General features: G+C 52.8%; 7 protein-coding genes across 7 annotated transcripts; 3 read left to right on the plus strand and 4 right to left on the minus strand.

The window, feature by feature from the left end:
• Positions 1-580: 580 nt before the first annotated feature.
• Positions 581-3,968, minus strand: LTS14_005171 (uncharacterized protein; the record flags this gene model as incomplete). Its single annotated transcript, XM_064837869.1, has 1 exon — positions 581-3,968. A coding segment is annotated over one exon (3,388 nt), but the record flags the coding sequence as incomplete, so codon positions are not given.
• A 2,837-nt stretch (positions 3,969-6,805) lies between these two features.
• LTS14_005172 (uncharacterized protein) lies at positions 6,806-8,838 on the plus strand (the record flags this gene model as incomplete). Its single annotated transcript, XM_064837870.1, has 5 exons — positions 6,806-7,305; positions 7,370-7,659; positions 7,713-8,125; positions 8,179-8,395; positions 8,447-8,838. The coding sequence occupies 5 exons, from the start codon at positions 6,806-6,808 to the stop codon at positions 8,836-8,838; spliced, it is 1,812 nt and encodes a 603-aa protein (XP_064694574.1).
• A 288-nt stretch (positions 8,839-9,126) lies between these two features.
• Positions 9,127-9,488, minus strand: LTS14_005173 (uncharacterized protein; the record flags this gene model as incomplete). The annotated part of the gene is made up of 3 exons (XM_064837871.1): positions 9,127-9,266; positions 9,318-9,404; positions 9,470-9,488. The coding sequence occupies 3 exons, from the start codon at positions 9,486-9,488 to the stop codon at positions 9,127-9,129; spliced, it is 246 nt and encodes an 81-aa protein (XP_064694575.1).
• A 387-nt stretch (positions 9,489-9,875) lies between these two features.
• LTS14_005174 (uncharacterized protein) lies at positions 9,876-10,657 on the minus strand (the record flags this gene model as incomplete). Its single annotated transcript, XM_064837872.1, has 2 exons — positions 9,876-10,450; positions 10,501-10,657. 2 exons carry the CDS (start codon positions 10,655-10,657, stop codon positions 9,876-9,878), a joined length of 732 nt encoding a protein of 243 aa, XP_064694576.1.
• A 529-nt stretch (positions 10,658-11,186) lies between these two features.
• Positions 11,187-13,451, plus strand: LTS14_005175 (uncharacterized protein; the record flags this gene model as incomplete). The annotated part of the gene is made up of 1 exon (XM_064837873.1): positions 11,187-13,451. The coding sequence occupies one exon, from the start codon at positions 11,187-11,189 to the stop codon at positions 13,449-13,451; it is 2,265 nt and encodes a 754-aa protein (XP_064694577.1).
• Positions 13,452-13,916: 465 nt separating this feature from the next.
• LTS14_005176 (uncharacterized protein) lies at positions 13,917-17,028 on the plus strand (the record flags this gene model as incomplete). The annotated part of the gene is made up of 2 exons (XM_064837874.1): positions 13,917-16,343; positions 16,402-17,028. The coding sequence occupies 2 exons, from the start codon at positions 13,917-13,919 to the stop codon at positions 17,026-17,028; spliced, it is 3,054 nt and encodes a 1,017-aa protein (XP_064694578.1).
• Positions 17,029-17,459: 431 nt separating this feature from the next.
• LTS14_005177 (uncharacterized protein) lies at positions 17,460-18,395 on the minus strand (the record flags this gene model as incomplete). Its single annotated transcript, XM_064837875.1, has 1 exon — positions 17,460-18,395. The coding sequence occupies one exon, from the start codon at positions 18,393-18,395 to the stop codon at positions 17,460-17,462; it is 936 nt and encodes a 311-aa protein (XP_064694579.1).
• Between the last annotated feature and the right edge of the window lie 94 nt (positions 18,396-18,489).

Raw genomic sequence — 18,489 nt, forward strand, 5'->3', positions numbered from 1 at the left:
GCGGGAAAAGCAAAGCTCAGAGGTCCGCTGGTAGTGGCGTTGATGTTTTGGTACAGCTGATAAGGTACTTCCGAGATGGCCCAGACCAATTCCCCCAGTCACTCAATTCCAGTCTGCAGGATCGTAATTATAACCATCTTGGCGAGATGCTTCCACTTTGAGGATACTCAAGAGTTCGTCAGCATGCGTAGTCATTGCTTGGAACGAGATGAAATCCGGGTGGCGATGAGACTTTTCGCGAGACTAGCCAATCCCAAGCTCTTAATGGACGGCTCGGAATGTACATCTCTACAGTACACATTGCCATGATACCGCCGCGTGTCCCAAAGACGTTGTATTGCCGGACTGATGGACAATTCAAGTCGACTAGAAACGAGGTGAGGTCGATTGGAGAACCACGATGGGTAGACGAGGTGACGTTTTTCGTAGTATTACGGTGGTACGCCTAACGGCGGTATTGCTCCCGAAATCATGGAAGCGAGGGGGGGGGGCTGAATGAGGTCAAATTAAAGACCGCCATCATTCGCACAACAGCATATAATACATCTATGTACATCATCCTGCACAGTAGCACTAATCTTCAGCCACGTCTTCCGAGTAGTCGAGTCTGCAGCGCATCATCAATCGTAGGCATCGTTTGCACAGCAAACAATGTTCGTGGTGCCTGCTTCCTTACTGCCTTGAGAGTTCCGATGTACTTCTCGAGGCCCCGGAACATCGATCGATCCAACGGCCCTCTCCTACCAACAGCCTCGATTCTTCTCAGTTGTAGGAGAGCAGAACCAAGGTGTACCATGGTGCGGTACTTAGGCATGAGTTGTCCAGGTGCTAGGTAACGGGCTTTGGTATACTCCAATCCTTCAGCTCTACTAGAGGGGTTTGGAGCATGTGCGCCCCCAGGAGGCATGGCGGCCCAGCCAGGGAAATGAGGGATCAATAGACGCTCCATGAGGGTGAAGGCCAGGAGCACAAGTGGTGGGTCGGATTGGCATAGTTGGGTAAGGAACCCGTTCCAGGTATGGTTGTCGAGCGTGTAGCCTTGACGGATGAGCTTGGTGACTGTAGACACCGAGTCCGCTGTCCGATTTTGACGATGTAACGCGGTAAGGTAGTAACGAAGCGGGCGAGCTAGCACATGTCGTCGCCCCGGTGATGGTCTCGACGTGGGTGCTTCGCTCGTCATAGCGGCCAACAAGGATTGCTCCGGTACACTTGTTGTAGTGTGAATGGCCTGATCTACCACGACAGCGTTGTTTGTGTCGCTTGTGCGAAAGCCAGCCTCCTGCGCATCACTTGCATTTGGATCGAGGACTCCCAATACTGCCTGTGAAGATATGTCTTTGTCCTGCTCGAGTTCGAGAGCCTGTAGCTGCGGTACTGGTATCGTCTTCGCAAGCTGATTAGCACTCTCTTTCGCCAGCTGCCAACAACCTTCAACCTCGCTGTATTCGCCCGCCACAAGATGGGCCGACATCAGCGCTGTCAACAAATGTATAGGTACATTGTGCTGTCCGTCTGTATTAGTCCTCGTCTGGTACTGGTTGAGTAACTCTTTGACAGCCTCAAAGCATCTTCGTCTACCATGCACGTAGATGAGAAAGGCAAAGTACGCTGCAGGAGTCCCATTATTGTCCTGCCGCGAGCCCAGCGCTAGCCCTGGCTGGTGTGCTGCAACATCATTATCGAGGCTATTGGCTAGCATAATTTTCAATTCAGCCATGGTGTCCGAAAGCGGCGTGACTGCTTCCTTCCCACCTTTCATCTGATGTTCTTTGATCGCTTTGGCCTTAAGGTAGATCAGTTTGGAAGTAAATGTCGGTCGAATATTTCTCGTTCGCATGTCTTTGTGCATGCGCAGGGCGTGGTCGACCATTCCCTGGTTGACAAAGCCGGTCATCACGATGGCATAATGGAAAGCAGTGGGCATGATACGCTCTTTTGGCATAACACTTTTGAGAATCTTGGTTGCAGCTGGTGTTTGTCGATGCAGAGCTAACGCTTGAATAAGCGCAGCGTAGGTATTGGCGTCTTTGCGAATGCCTTCGTCTCTCATCCAGTGGTAAATACGCATAGTGGCGTCCACATCGCGTCGAAGAGCATAGGCCGTGAGCAAAGCGTTGAAAGATCCAGTGAGCGAGCCTCTTATGCTTCCAGTCTTGGCAGCCTTGATGCTCTCTTGTAAAACCCGCTCGCCTTCCTCAACGTCACCACTGTTGGTATGAGCCAAAAGCAAACTACCAACGAAGTGGGCTTCACGCTTCTCCTCCGTGATGCCGTCGTATTGCACGAGCAGATCCTGAACACCTTCAACATCGCCTCGCTGGGCCAGCATCTGTAAGACCGGGTGGAATGAGTAGTGATCGGGTCTGCAGCCACTGGAGATCAGATTCTGCAGTGTCTCGAGCCCACCCTCAAGATCGTCTACGCGAGCGTGGGCATGTACCAGTACATTCCAGCATAATAACGGTGGAGTCTCCTTATGCTGAGCCGCGGCTTGTACCGCAGCATCGAAAGCCAATCTTGCGGCTGGAAGATCAGCCCGTCTTGCGTGGAGGTATACTGTACTGTGAAGAACAGCTTTGTACTCCTCGTACGAAGAATAGTGCTCTTTATAATATTCCAGCCATCGGTCGAAATGGTCGACACGGCCTCTACTTGCATACCAGGAGAGAACATGGCTGACTGCATCGCGGCTAAGCACGCCATAGTGTCCTTGCCAATCTTTGAGCACAGTTGGTACCGTGATACTATGGTGAATTTCACTTTGCCGCTGCAGATCATCCCAATACTGCGTGAGCCTCTTCAAAAGTAGATCAAAAGTCTTCTCATGTATCTTGGTCTCAGAATCTCGTAGAGCGAGGTAAATGTAGGAGACGATGCGATGTATCTGAGGGTAGACGTATGGCCCTTTGCGATGAGGCCGTAACAGTGCAATCAATAGTCGATTGTGGATTTCCGGCGCTCCCTGGTCAAGAGCCTGTACATGCGCGAATAAGCGACCTATTGCCCCTTTCGGAAGATTTCTCGGGTTGAATGCCGGGTCTGGGTGTCTTTCGTCCTCGAATTCCTGCAGTAATGCCTCGGCGTAGAAGCGACAAGTGAAGCTGCGAACTGCGTGGTTTGCTGTTCCAGCCCGATCCATGGCATGGTAGTACTTGGCTAGAGATAGTGCTTTGACAAGCAACCTGGGGAGCTCGGATACATGCAGCCAGAACAGCTCAACGCCTCGCGAACCTTGAGCATTATGTAGGCGATACTGCGAAAACACGTTCATTGCCAGTTGCCATTTGCTCTCCGTGACCGCATAATCAAAGAACGTCTTCGTGACTTGATCGGCATTCCGTATATGCTTGAGAGCTTCTTTATGCAGCTTCACAGCGTGAATGTGAAGACCGCGGCGCAGAAATGAGGCGATCGCAGCCTGGTAGATCAAAAGTGACCTATGCTCAAGAAGAATAGAACTGTACAGAAGGCCGCATCGAATGTCCGCTTCGGCGTCATGCTGCGCGGAGAGCCAGGTTAGAAGCTCACCCTTGAGGCGCACATCTTGCTTACTCCCATCATCCAACGTATCGTAGAGCCTAAGAACACGGAGGATCGACTCGGGTGTCCCTCCAGAGTCGGTGCGTGGTGCAGCGCGCGTCGTAGCCAACATCTTACGTAGACGCTGCAGTCCATCATGCTCATGCTGCGGCCCACGGATCTCAGCCTCAGCTTCTGCCAGATCACCAGTAGAGTCTGTAAGTTCGTGACGTGTTTCATCCGTACTCTGTCCGTAGTCCGAAGTCCGAATTTTGCCCGCCACGACTCCACGATTGCTGTCATCGATGGCACTGAGCACTTTGTGCGCATCGATGCGGTACATCTTCTCTTTCTGCTGACTCTGGGCCCCTTTGCTTCTACTTTTGACCCGACGCGTCTGTTCCGTGCCAAGTTCAGTTGCAGGCGGGAATTCGTGGAGAAACGGCCTAGAAGAGTAGCCTCGGGAGGCTTGTACGAAGCCGTCAGGCAGCCGCCTAGCATGCCTGGTCTCGAGTACGCTACACTGAGCGCTCCTGAGCGATAGCAAAGCCTGAGGCGGGTACAGGAAGTCGAGAAAGATACCATCTACAGGAGACGCCCGAAGTGCTTGAGATCCTGTCCCCGCCGCCACTGGCTTGCGTGGGATTCCACACAGGTCATCGCGACCTCCACCCAATGTACCGTTCCATCTTGACCTCGTCGCAAATGCTTGATGGGTTGCCTCTAGGTCGCCGGCGCCATGTTCCCAGAATGTCGAGTGAAGTTGACGATTGCTCTTGTGTGGCGTGTTGATGCATCGCAGAGTGTGCTGAGCTCCGGATTTGAGAGATGATTTTGCTCGCTCTAGCATGCCACCATGGACGGGCTTCCTGATGAATGCCGTCCGCCGCTCAATTGCCCTCTGATGATAGCTGTGACGACTCTCATCCCCGAGTCACAAGCCTCGATGCTCGGTCAAGAGTCGTGTCCAGTCCCGTCAGACCTGATGACTTCGGAGGTAAGGCGGCTTTGGGGCTATGCACATGAACCAGACGTACAACACAAACCAGTACGGGGAATAAAATGTCCTTCAATACCTTATGATCACCAGCTCAGACTTTCGACAAAGTCCATGAGATCACTAGTCCTACGCAAAGATGCCTAACCCAGATCAGGCACACTTCCGCTTTTCGCCGCAGTACAAGATCTCCGTTAAGATAATTTGCCATCGCTCTGAGGTCCACCAACGTTCACGAGCGTAATGACCCCTTCACGACAATGGAAGTCCGCACCAGTGTCTCTCGAGTCTAGATGGAACCTATTCTTGCGCAGTGCTTGCTGCAGCCTACCTCCGGGATCGCTGCGCCGACTTGAGAGCCATCACACAGTTCCACTTCCAGACTGGCATGGTAGGGTCGCCTGAGAACAATTCCCGGTCAGAACTTGAACGACAGAGGTTGGTACTTCGGATGCATAAGGCTTGCGCACACTTGGTGAGTGAGTAGAGAAGCAATAACTCAGTAGGAGAAGACGCTTTCGAAGAAGCAGTCTTTGTTTCCCCTATCCCAGGCGAATCGAATGACTACTCAGCCAACGCGTAGCCCGCTCATCTCTTCATTGTTGCGCATAATGGTGGAGGAATGACCAAATGCCAGCTTGAACGGCGATATTGACAATGGTACGTTGGTCGCATCTGCTTTCAGCTTGCTACCAAGGCAATCTGCTCACCACCACCGGGTGCACGGCATTGCTCTATGTGTACCGTAGTGCATGCATCCTGCGATCGCCCGGGTTTCATGTTTCGTAGCGCTATCTTCTGCGAGACTCGTCGAGGCCGCTCAACTATGCAGAACAAGCCATTGTGGACGACTATCGCGAAATCTGATGCAATTACTCTGTCTCAATATTGATGAAATCCATACTTCACACGGACATGTCACGAACCGTGGACTCATATACGCTGTGCAGTAGCCATCCTCGCCCTGCGGAATCCAAGCCTTGGACACCCACACATTACATGCACGTAGCTGGCGTACACACGATAGTACAGCCATCTCGTTGGGGGCCACCACTACTCTGTCCAAAGTCTTGTTACTCCCACGGCATGGCACAATTCGATGTGCAGGCAGGTGCATCGGCTTTTCACGGTCTAGTAACTTTCAGATTTACATCTTCGTCGCATTCTAGCCTTCGATACCCCGTGGGAATTGCACTGGTTCACGCAATTTAGTTTTCGATGGCGTGGTCGGCAAAGTGAAAGTATGAGTGTGGTGACTAAGATGATCGTTCCGACCGATCCGTACACAGACCGATTGGTGGAACTCTCTTTACGATGTCTCGTGCTCTGTAGCCGCCGCTCTTTCATCTCCCTGGACCCCATATCTGGTTGCTTCTGCATTTAGTTTTTCGTTGATATCGCAGCATTCTCGAAGCGTCCAAGTCAACCCCAGCGCAGCCTTGCTACTTCTCGCGAAAGCGACCTGATGAAATGACGTGACATCTAAGCGACTTTCAGCTTGTACCCGCCTGCCGATGGAGGGTGTGGTACATCTCTCTTGGCAAAGCCACATGAAGTCAACTTGCATTCAGCCGAGTTACTGGATCGGCTGCCTCTCATACCTTTTTGTGCACTGCTCCTGTCATAACCACGAAGCACCTGCGTAGCCGCGGCGCAGGCATCAGCTTGACTGGCCACCCTGGCTCTCATATCGAACACTTCTGCAGGTCTTCGATACGACCTCATGCACCTAGAACTCCCCGCAGTGTGGTATCGCGGTCTAGTCGTGCATGAGGGGGAGGCGAAAGTCGTTTTTAAGCTACGCCAATTTCATGCTTGGACGGCGCTTGGTGTGCTTGTAGGATTTGGCACGGCGGGTATACATCTTGATTGGGTATGATCCGCGTGGTGCAGCAGTAGCTAAGACCGAGGCCTGCCATCGACCTGCCATTTCTGGACTGGCGTGGCAATAAAACATTCCTCCAGCAGAAGCTCGAGCCCGTCATTATTCATATTCTGTCGCGTGGTGTTGGGGTAAGACGGGCAGCTATCATGTCGCGTGCGACGATTGGTCGTGGTCCGCGATAGTGTGGCCCTTGTAAAGTCTGAGTCGCACAGCGATCGTTCGTACCGGGAGGCCCGATGATAGGACGTGGGACAAATGACGAGCGCTAGCCAAAGACAGTAACTCATCTGCGGAGGGTTGTATCTCTTATAACCATGACCGCGGCGCCCACCGTCACACCGATCGACTTTTATCCTCCTTCTGCCTTTCCCTTCATTGACATTGTTTGAACACATCTTGAAATGGCGACAGGATACGGCTCAGCCGCTCTGATGGGAGGTGCAGCAGATCCACGTCTTGGCGACGAGGCCGATGCCATTGGCAAAGGCCGTCAGGGCTCTGTGGCTGCGGATGTGGTCAACGGTACCGTGGTTGCTCGCCGGGGCAGCATGATCTACGCCGACAACAGCATCACGTTTGAGGACTACCACTACTGGGCCAACCGCTCCCGCGAGTATGAGCAGACTATCGAGACCAAGGGCGCTGGACTTTCCGGTGCCTTGAAGATCTTCGCCGGTTCTGGCAAGCATGCCGACCAACCTGTGCAGAACATGGAGATGACGGGTAGCGACAGTGACCGCAACGACGAGAAGCACAGCGGAGCAGCACCCGAGAGGGGATACGGCATATCTGAGTCGGAGTGGGATAACGCGCAGCGTGCTGTGAGAACTGCTACCTGGGGCTCGGTCTTCTATCTGATTACGACTGATATCCTTGGACCTTACAACGTACCATGGGCAATGTGAGTGCAGGATACTATGCCTACCTACTTGCTTGTTCGAGGGCTGGTACTAACACTTCTCCAGCTCCCAGATGGGCTACGGACCAGGCTTTGCCTTGTACACCGTGTTTGGTGGCATGGCCGCATACTCTGGCTGGCAGCTATGGAGGATCTTCGTCGGCCTGGATTCTACACGCTACCCGCTCCGAAACTATGGTGATCTTGCTTTCCGTGTGTTCGGTTCCTGGGCTCGCTATATCTGCAACATTCTCCAAAGCTTCCAGTTCTTCCTCAACGTTGTCTTGATCATCGTTTCCAACGGACAGGCTCTTGGCCAAATGACTGGTGGTGCATCCGGCGGGAAGCAACTTTGCTGTAAGTGAACGTTCATTGTTTGGTTTGAATCCTGGAGGCTAACGTCCTTGAAGTCGTCCTTTGCCAAGCCATCTTCATGCTCTGCGGTTTTGTTCTTGGACAGATTCGAACGCTTCAACGCCTGTCGTTCCTCTCCAATCTCGCTATCTGGCTGAACGTGATCGTGATCATCATGGTAATGGCTGTGGTGCACAAGTACCCACCAAATTACGCAGCTGCGGCGGCATCAGGCATCGATATCACCCAGCCCATCATCACGACCGCCAATTGGCCACCCGGCCTCGACCTCAGCAACTACATCAATGGTCTGATGAACTGCGTTTTCGCTTACGGTGGTGCCACTCTGTTCAACGAGCTCATGGCTGAAATGAGACGCCCTATGGACTTCTGGAAGGCCCTCTTGTGCGCCGACATCTTCATCTACGCCGTCTACCTGATCATGGGAATGGTCGTCTACTCTGCCCAGGTAAGCCCACTCCCGGAGGCCTCCCAGACACATTGCTAACGAGTACTTTGCAGGGACAATTCACCTACCCAGTCGCCTACCAGGGCATTCCTGCCTCTGCCTACCAATGGCAGACGCTGGGTAACGCGATCTCTTTCATCTCCGCCCTGATCGCTGCACTTTTGTACGGCAACATCGGCATCAAGGTCATCTACGCCACGGTTCTTCGTGATATCTTCAGGTTCCCATCTCTCGACAAGAAAATGGGCAAGATCATCTGGGTTGTTCTGAGTGAGTCAAATTGTCGCAGAGTACATGCAATTGAGCTAATTCTGCTTCTAGTCCCAATTTACTGGGGTCTCGCCTTCGTCATCGCCGCGGCTGTCCCTCAGATCGCGAATATGACTGCCTTCGTTGGTGCCGCTTGCATTCTGCAGTTCACCTACACTTTCCCACCAATTCTCATGATCGGCTACAGAGTACAGAAGGCCGCCATGGTGGAGAGCGAAGACTTCGACCCCGCCACTGGTCAAGCCCAGCGCATCGACAATGGCAACAAGCGCTGGATCCGTGGCTACATGAAGAACCCGATCATCAACACCTTCGACTTCTTGTACTGCCTAGGTGCGTTTGCATCTGCCGGCCTGGGAATTTGGGCCAGTGTCATTTCGATGCACAAGACATACTCTACGACAGCGGTCACTGCCTTCACCTGCCTGAACCCAGCTGGTTAGGATTGGAGCGGTGGCCAGCACGGAGGTTCAATGGTCACAGCACTGGTGGTGGTTCTCAGCTGAGCGTTTTGTGTAGACGACGCTCGCAAGACGACTTGTGATGCACAAAGATAACACCTCTGTACTACACAAAATGCACGATATTTCGTGGTCATGATTCTGCATTTGTCTTGCTATTCCGGAAATTCCAAGTCATAGGCAAGCGTATCCTCACATAGTGCCTCTCTAAACTTGTGCACTCTGCGTTCCTCTCAGTCCCACGGTCAAACAAAGTCTCGATCCACAAACTTACTCCTGGTGCGCAGGATGCTGCGCATAGACCGTGACATCGTCTGGCTTGTCTAGGATGGCCACGATACCCATATCGTAGCCTTTGCCTCGACCTGCAGTGACCGGTAATGGCCCACCGAAGTCGAGCTTGCGTAGACCTGTAGCATGATGAGTCGGGGAATTCAACTTGCGACGTGGGCAGAGCATACCAGGTATCTGACCGACCATGCCTTTAGCTAGCGTGCTCATTTGAGCAATCTGCTCAGGCTTGACGCCTTGCTTCAGCTTGAAGAGAACTGCCGATTCGTGGTTCGTTAGCGTGGCTGTGTGAGACGATCAAGCTGTTGGGAAGACATCGTACCAATATGATAGACGGGCATTGTGAAAGCTCAGAGACATGTCACGGTTGTTTAGTAAGAAGTGGATGTGAGGTCGATGTGAGATGAGGTCGGCTTTGTTGGCTTTGCGATGTCGGACACTCAGATAGCCGCTTCTTTTATCTCTCCATCTACTGGGAACCTAACCTTGTATGTCAGTAATTTGATCCTTGGGATCTTATTGATTTGCGTTTCGCTGTTCATGCAGAGTGGATATCGTTTGGCAGCCCACGATTCACAAGTTTAGCATAACAGCTAAGCTGAGATGCACTTTCTTCTTGTCGATTCTGCTCTGCTCGGCTCGGGTACAATCACGACAAGGTACTCATCATCGTCAACGTGGACTAGTACGACTGCTGCGAACGAGGCCTTTGGTTTTGCTATCTTTTGCTAACCGACCATGCGCTTCACACGCTCAAGTAAAACCTGACTCTCTCGTCCCAACTTCCTCTGCCCATTCACGCCACCAGATCTAGCCTTCGCCATAGCTTTACGAAAGCGCTCTCGTTCCTCGATCTTCTGTTGGCGTTGCCGCTCAGCCTCCTCGCGGGCTTTCCGTCGTTCCTCTGCTTCAGCTTTCCGCTGCTGGGCTGCATCGTGCTCTCGCTTGAATGGCAAAGCTTTCGGCTTTCGTTGTCGGCGCTCGTATCGTTGACTTTCTCGAGCTCTCTCCTCAGGGTGTGCGGCTTCAGTCGGGTCCACGGCCTCTCGCTCTATCAGTGTCTGGCGGTCAGGATGAGGGCCACCCGCTGGTTCTTCTGGCTCGACCTCATCCTGATTGACGGGATCCTCGGATTGGTCTACGGGCTCATCCCGATGCTCGGCAGCTCTCTGCCGCTCCAGTTGCATGGAAGCAGGCTGAGGAATGGTCTCTGCTTTGCTTTGCACATCGCCACGCTTCTGAACCCTGGCATAATCTTTCTTGATCTTGGCACGCTTGATTAGACTGTCCTTGATCTCCTGAGCTACACATGGTTAGGATAGATCATTGATTGTGCCCACTGTAATACTGTACTTTTTCGTCGGTAGGTTCCATCAGGCAGATTTGCAGGGCCTACTGAAAAGCCTTTCTTTTGTGGTCTTCCTGGCTTGCCTTTCTGTACTTTCGATTTCTTGCCTGGTCTATAGTCTGGCACCGGTGCGCCATCGTCTCTCATGCGCTTCTCGGACATGTCGCTATCAATATGTCCTTGTGATTCTTGTTGTAATATTTCTGAAGAACGTGAAGGCAAATTCGAGGTCAAAGCTCGGGTCAGAAGTGGAGATGTGCTTCACCCCGACTTTGGCCGTTGGTGAATCCGCAACTGGCGATGATGCGAACACGTCAGATGACCGACTCCTCCAGCCATGGCATGTGCTCGGCACGATAGGACGACGATAAGACGTCCAACCATGTATGCTTCATCATGTCTGATGAGTGCCAATGACATCCCAGACCAGGTAGCCAAGACGTCTTTGTCAACAAGCCAAAGAAGCCGCATCTCCATCAAGCTACGCCATACGTGATCCTGAAACCCGACCCTCACCGTACCGTCCTTGCTTTGCTGGTCAGCTCACGCCGTCTTCTGCTGACTGCTGGCGGTCTACCCTCTCATACATTCGATGTTCTCCTCATGACCGCCAGGGAAGCTGCAAGCATCAGTTGGTGGCTTACACGCTGCGCGATAAGCTCTCTACTACGAGTAGCTCCGGCACTCCACGATGGCTATCTATAATCCGCTCGAAGCACAGCAAACTGCTGGAAGAGATGGAGAAAGGCCTGACGAAGATCAGAGTCTTCCAATTGAGCATGACGGCCGCCAGAGTCCAAGTCTCATCTTCAACCCATTCTACACTGGCCGGCCCAGGAGCCCTGCAAACGGCCGCAGCCATACGCCTGTTGACAGGAACGAGCTGATAAAGCGCATAAAGAGCCGTGACAGTAGACCGAGCTCACCTGAGCTTGAACGCGTCAGTGGTGGGCAGAGCAGGAAATGGAGGTCCCCGTCACCTGAACGTCCTCGCACACCAGAGAAGTTGCCGGACAACGAGGCGATGGGTATGCAGATCGAGAGACCACGATCTGCATTGCATCGCGGCGACTTCCGAGAGAAGGATGATGCTGGCCTAGCTTTTGAGCGATTCGGCCAGCAGCAAAATGAAGGGCTCGCACCATCGCTATCCACATCTCCTGTTGCGCCGTGGCACCCAGACTTTCCTGCTGCTGTCTTTCGCCAATCCAGACCGCAACACAACCGCCTGACGAGTCCGCCACGTCCATCCGCCAATGCAGCAGCTCGACCTCGGGCGACATCACAGGCTACGCTCGCCGCAAGCTTCTCTTATCAACCACCTACTAGTCCTCTCGTACAGTCCTCGAGACCCGATACGCCCGAGCCTGGTACTCGGCGTACATCTCGCAGCCCAGACAAGTCGCGTAGGCATACCTTCTCGCCGCCTTCCTTCAAACACGCACAAACGTCAGTCGAATACCCGGCATCTGCATGTAATCTCGGCGGTAACAACCAAACATTACGTGCTGGGAAAATATTTCCATACCAGGCGCATCAACCTCGCAGGTCAGTGCACTCCTTCCAAAGTCTACCTCATACGCCTGTGCCAAGATTGCGGAGGCCTTCACTGGCCGAAGCAGGTCTACAACATGCACCCATGGTAGGCTCATACGAAGAATCCATACTACGTGGTCGTATGTCTACCACACCATCGAAGCCACTCAACTTCGTGGCGCAGATTGGTGTGCTTGGCAAGGGCGATTGCCCGCCAAAGCTGAGATGTCCACCGCATGTTACGGTGCCGTTTCCTGCTGTCTTCTACAGCTATGCTTCTGGATCAACTATGACTGACCAACCGAGTCCCTATGTCGGCATGGTCGACCTCGAGAACACTATCCCAAGTGCAGACATATCACCTGAGAGACGTCGGCAGCAGTTGAATCGTGTCCTGAGTGCAGAGAACAGTCGAAGTTCGTCACGCACCCGCGAGGAAGAGTCGGCAGCAGGTGCCAAAGCACGAAAGCGACAGCGAGCGAAGTTAAAACGAAGGTCTGGTTCGCCAAAGGCACCTCCAGGAGGAAGCTACCGCATACCGCAGCAAGGACAGCTTCAAATCATCATCAAGAATCCGAACAAGACTGCAGTCAAATTGTTTTTGGTGCCTTACGATCTCTCAGACATGGAGCCAGGGCAGAAGACGTTCATACGGCAACGCAGCTACAGTGCTGGACCGATAATAGATATGCCACTCACATCTCGCAAGAATCTTGGTACAGATCGACCAGAGGCTTCACTCAGTGCTAGCGATGATCCAAACGAGCGTCCAATGCTGCGATACCTGGTCCATCTTCACATCTGCTGCCCAGCAAAAGGCAGGTATTTCCTGTACAAATCCATACGAGTTGTCTTCGCCAATCGTGTACCTGATGGCAAGGAGAAGTTACGCAACGAGACACAGCTGCCGGAACCTAGATATAGCACATACAAGCCGACCAGAGACAGCAATGCTGTCAATACGAGCAGTGCGACACCGAAGCCCGCTGCCGAAATCGTAGACGATCATAACAGATACCATACACATGAGACGTGGTCGCGGCCAAAGTACCATATCGCGCAATCACTCCCAGCCATGGAGTATGGGCACAACATGAGCCAACCAATGCAACCATTGCCCTTCCACATCGAAACTCTGTCACCTCTGGACTCTCGTCCTGCCAGCCGATCACAGATGAGCCCAATGAGTACAGAAAATGATTCTCAATGGTCAGAGTCGACAACACTATCACCGGGCTCTCGCATGGCGGAGTCTGCTCAACTAGCTAGTATACGGAAGCTTGACGACCCTTTCAGTTTCGAACGTGACCGCAGTCGAGAGCGGCAGCCTGGAGCTAGAAGTGAGGGCCTGCTCTCTAAACGGCTGAAGGACCTTGCCTTTCAGGTGCAGAGGGATGAGGCAGGCAGGGAAGAGGTTTGACATGCCTGTACTGTCGTGGTCGATGACGGGCGCACATGGCTACTGTGTGCTGGCATTTGACGACATAGTTTGGAACGATTTTCGAAGTATCATGGTTCTGGATGTAGTGATGATGTCAATTTGTGTTGTCGCTGCACAACTTCCCCCTTGGCGTATTCCGCTCGTTTCGCTTGATGTTTGCCTCGCTTTCTATCTCTAACGTACATTGGTACCGCCAAGCTGATAGCGGAGCATGTGACTGTAGAATTAGGAAGTAGCGGGGCACGCATGACGTACGTGAGAATACGACTTCTGCAAGTCCATCAGGAACCGGGCAGCGTCCATAAGATCGGGCGGCAGTCGGCGGCTCTACTGCAAGATCCGGTTATGCCAAGTAAAGTGGTCGTGTGAGAGAGAGGCGTTAGTCGCATTCTTCTTGTTCGCACACTGCCTCCCGTATCCACCGGATCAGAGAAAGTCGCAAGGATGGTAGGCAGAACGCACGATGTTGGTGGTGCGGAAGACCAGAAACACGATGCTGCTGAAGCCTCAGCCAACAAGAAGGAATCCAGTGGCTTCATGGGCAAGCTCAAGAACAAACTCAAGGACACGCATCTGTACGATGTAAAAGTCGGCGCTGTTCACCTCAAGCACCGTGTTGGCAAATTCCAAAATCTGGTCAATAGTAATCACCGCCACGACGAGGAGCATGAGCAAAAGACTGATGCCAAACGGACCGCTATCGCTGAGGGCCATCGCTTTCAGTCATTCGCGCCGGAGCGGGATGGCAACCGCATCAAGTGGTACATTGATGGACGTGACTACTTCCATGCTGTCTCCGTGGCCTTGGAGCGGGCGAAGGAGACGATCTACATTGAGGACTGGTGGCTGAGTCCTGAATTGTTCCTTCGTCGGCCACCTCACTTACAGCAGGAGTGGCGACTCGATACCACGCTCAAGCGTGCTGCCGAGCGTGGTGTCAAGATCTACGTTGTGGTGTACAAGGAGGTTGAGGCTGCCGTCTCGTGTAATTCCATGCATACCAAACATGCTCTTGAGGCGCTATGTCCGGAAGGCACGCCAGGTTACAAGAACATCATTGTGATGCGACATCCGGACCATAATGTCTTCGAGAACGCTAGCGACATGACCTTTTACTGGGCTCATCACGAGAAATTTATCGTGATTGATTATGACTTGGCATTCATTGGTGGCCTCGATCTATGCTTCGGTCGATGGGACAACAGACAGCATCCACTTGCCGACGCTCATCCCTCTGGTGTCGAGAACGAATTGTTTCCAGGACAGGACTTCAACAACAACCGCATCATGGATTTCAAATCTGTCGAAGACTGGAAGAGCAACGAGTTGTCCAAAGCTGAATACGGCCGTATGCCATGGCATGATGTGGCAATGGGCGTTATCGGACCTTGTGTGTATGACATCGCAGAACACTTTATTCTGCGGTGGAACTTCTGCAAGCGTGACAAGTATAAGCGAGATGACAGGTATGACTGGCTTACCATGACTGGCCGCACTGGTGATAACGAGGACCTGATCGGCGTCCAGCGACCGAAGCATCCAGTGGGTGACTACATTCATCATCCTCTTAACGACCTTGAGAATAAAACAGGCAGACCAAATCAGTCACGTCTCGTGCCAGGTGGCAGTGCGACGGCTGGTGCGGATGGCGAGGATGAGTTCCACGACGCTCACGAGACACTGGACGAACATGGCTACACGAGTGAACAGCATCGTTTTGGCCATGGCGCGGAGAAGTTCCTACACGAGCATGGTCACGATCTCCATCGACCACATCCCCGCGGCGACAAGAGTCTCCCACAGCTGCCGCAGGAAGCACGCCAGCTAGACGGTGGTCAAGATCTAATGCAGAACCCTGGTAGCTTGCAAGAGAATGCTCATATGACTGGTAACAATGCGAAGAAGGAAGGCACAATTACTGCCTCCGGAGGTATGGCTGCGAAACGTGAAGGCTACCCGAGTAATCTGGCCGGTGCCTTCTCGGTTGAAGGTGGCCAAGGAACTGTCCATGCTCAGCTCGTCCGCTCTTCTGCCGATTGGTCTTCTGGTATCTTGACTGAGCAGTCGATACAGAATGCTTACTGTCAGATCATTCGTGAAGCACATCACTACGTGTACATTGAAAACCAATTCTTCATTACAGCTACCGGAGAACGTCAATCGCCGATCCACAACCAGATAGGCGCCGCTATTGTGGACGCTTGTGCTCGAGCAGAGAAGGAAGGCAGGAAATTCCGGGTGATTATAATGCTACCCACGATTCCTGGATTCGCCGGTGACTTGCGTGACGATGCTGCGCTCGGTACGCGCGCTATCATGGACTACCAGTTCAGATCGATTAATCGAGGCGAGCACTCCATATATGGTCGTCTCAAGGCAGTGAATGTCGATCCGACCAAGTACATCTTCGTCTTCAATCTTCGCTCATACGACCGCATTAACAAGACACCCGGTCTCAAAGAGCAAGAAGAGAAATCTGGCGTCAAATATCAAGATCTCCAGCGTGCCCAAGCAGAAGAGATCATGCCAACAGGTGTACACGGAGCACAGGGAGAGGGCTCAAAAGACCACCCTGCAGCGCCTGATAGAGCAGACATACAGAGTGGTGATAGGCAGGCGAACTTGAAGCAGGCCTGGAACGAGCGCAAGCGCGATGTTGGGTTGGCTGGTGAAGGGAAGGATGATCATGTGCAGTCTGAGGACTCAATTGCTAAGGATGCCTTGCTGGACGAGCCGAAGGTCAGCGAGGAGAACTATGCTGGGAGGGAGAAGGATCATGGCGCTGCTGGCAGGTTGGAGAAGGAGAATGCGGAGATGAGGGAGCAGGAGAAAGAGAATTTCATTCAGGAGGAGCTTTATATTCATGGCAAGGTAAAACAATCTCAACGTTCCGTCGAAGGCGAGTGAGGAGTTACTAACAGCTCCACAGATCCTCATCGTAGACGACCGCATAGTAATTTGCGGCTCAAGCAACATCAACGACCGCTCCCAACTCGGCTTCCACGACTCGGAACTCTCCATCGTAATGGAGGACACCCTGGCTCTGCCCTCCAAAATGGATGGTCAACCCTTCACGGCTGGCCACCACGCCGCTACCCTCCGCCGGATGCTTTGGCGCGAACACCTGGGTCTCCTACCCGCCCAAACCCTCGACGCCGAGAATGATATCAACGCCCAACCGCCCAGTGACGGAGATAATGACTGGTTCCAAAACGACGAATACAACCAATTCGTCGAAGACCCCATGTCTGATCAGCTATGGGAGATGTGGACCGAGCGCGCTACAACCAACACCCAGATCTTCCGCCACTTATTCCATGCGGATCCCGATGATCACGTCAAGACGTTCGAGGAGTATGATCACTTTTTGGGTGCGAAGGGGAGCAGGAAGGCAGGACATTTGTTTGATCCGTATCAGCCTGTGGATATTGTGAGGAAGGAGTTGGACAGGGTGAAGGGGCATTTGGTGTGGATGCCGTTGGATTTCTTGTGTGAGGCGGAGATGGCGGAGAAGGGATTGCAGGTTAATACTATTACGGAGAGTGTTTATACTTGAGTGGGGCAGTACGCAGTAGCGAGTTGAGATTGAGTGATAGTGGGAGTGGGCGTGAGTCGTGCGGCTGGTGTCTTCTGCGATATCCTGGCCTCTAGTGGTTGCGAATCAGTTGTCTATATCTTGCTCAGTACGTATTGCTGACACAGCGATAATGGTCATGATTTCTAGCAATCCTATACGGTCTAGTGATGTGATCGAGCTGCATGATAAATACCTAGTGAACCATACTCATCCGTTGGCTGGAACCGATACTGCGTTGTATTCGAAATTGATAGTTCGTACAGCTCATACAGACGCTTGTGTCAGCACGCCTTTCGCCAAATACTTCCGGGCCGAGCTTGCAATATGCAGCAGCTCCAGGCGCACGCACTCCTTACGCCAGCCATGCTACCCACCCAGCCTGACTCATTGCTTCAGAAATCATCCCTCGTCTAGTCGCCTGTCGCAACGACCCCCTCATCACTCTCAGTATCATCCTCATCACCACTAATCTCCTGGTTCTCCCTCTCCCTCTGATCCATCAGCTTCTGCAACTCTGCATCGTCATTCTCTGTAACAGCCTTAGGTGCCATCTTGACCGTGCAGCTGCCACCCGCAGCGCGAATGTTGCTCTCGATCTCCTTGATCGCATGCTCCAGAACCTCGATCCCCACTGTCTTGTCCAGCGTCTGGCACGTCAAGACGTAAAGAGGAGGCGAAACCAGCTTGACCTTGACTTGTGTTTCCTCCGTACTCTTCGCCTCTGCAGTTCTCAGAGCAGTCTTGACCGCATCGATACCCTCATATCCGAAACACGTCACCTCCACATCCGAGCGCACCTTCGTGGGTTGTGGTGTGAGCCTCTTGCTGATGTAGCTGTGGAATTCATCCTTGATAACGTCACTCTTGAACGTAACCTCATTCCAGATATCCGGGTTCGTAATCGACAACTTGAAAGCATCGACCGCATGCCCATACTTCTTATTCAACGGCCACCCAATATCCTGATACAGATCCTGGATCGGCGTCCCGGTCTTCTCAGCCACGTGCCTCATAATCGAATGCACGACTTTACTCTTGTTATACCTCTCCTCGCACTTGACAATATCCTCCGGACTCACTCGTCGCTTGGACAAATCAATATACCCTTTCTCCTTGTCCACACGCAGCACGACGACGACTTCGTTCCGCCCGACTCGGATGAGTTTCTGGATGGAACGGATACGGCGGCGGGAGAGTTCAGAGAGCAGGATCATGCCGTCGATGTTGTCGTATTCGAGGAGCTTGACGTAGGCGCCCATTTCGGCGATTTGTTTGACATTTACCATGACGAATGAGTCGATCTCCGGGTATTTCTCCTCGTAGAAGCGGCAGTTGGTGAGGGACATGATCGCGGTGTTGCGTGCCGGTATGGCGGCCTGGGACGATTCTTGCTGGGCGCTTCTTCGCTGGCTGTATGTTTGTGTTCGTGGTCGTGCGTCT

The sequence above is a fragment of the Recurvomyces mirabilis genome, assembly GCF_035927965.1.
Source record: "Recurvomyces mirabilis strain CCFEE 5264 chromosome Unknown scaffold_12, whole genome shotgun sequence".
NCBI classification, from domain to species: domain Eukaryota; kingdom Fungi; phylum Ascomycota; class Dothideomycetes; order Mycosphaerellales; family Teratosphaeriaceae; genus Recurvomyces; species Recurvomyces mirabilis.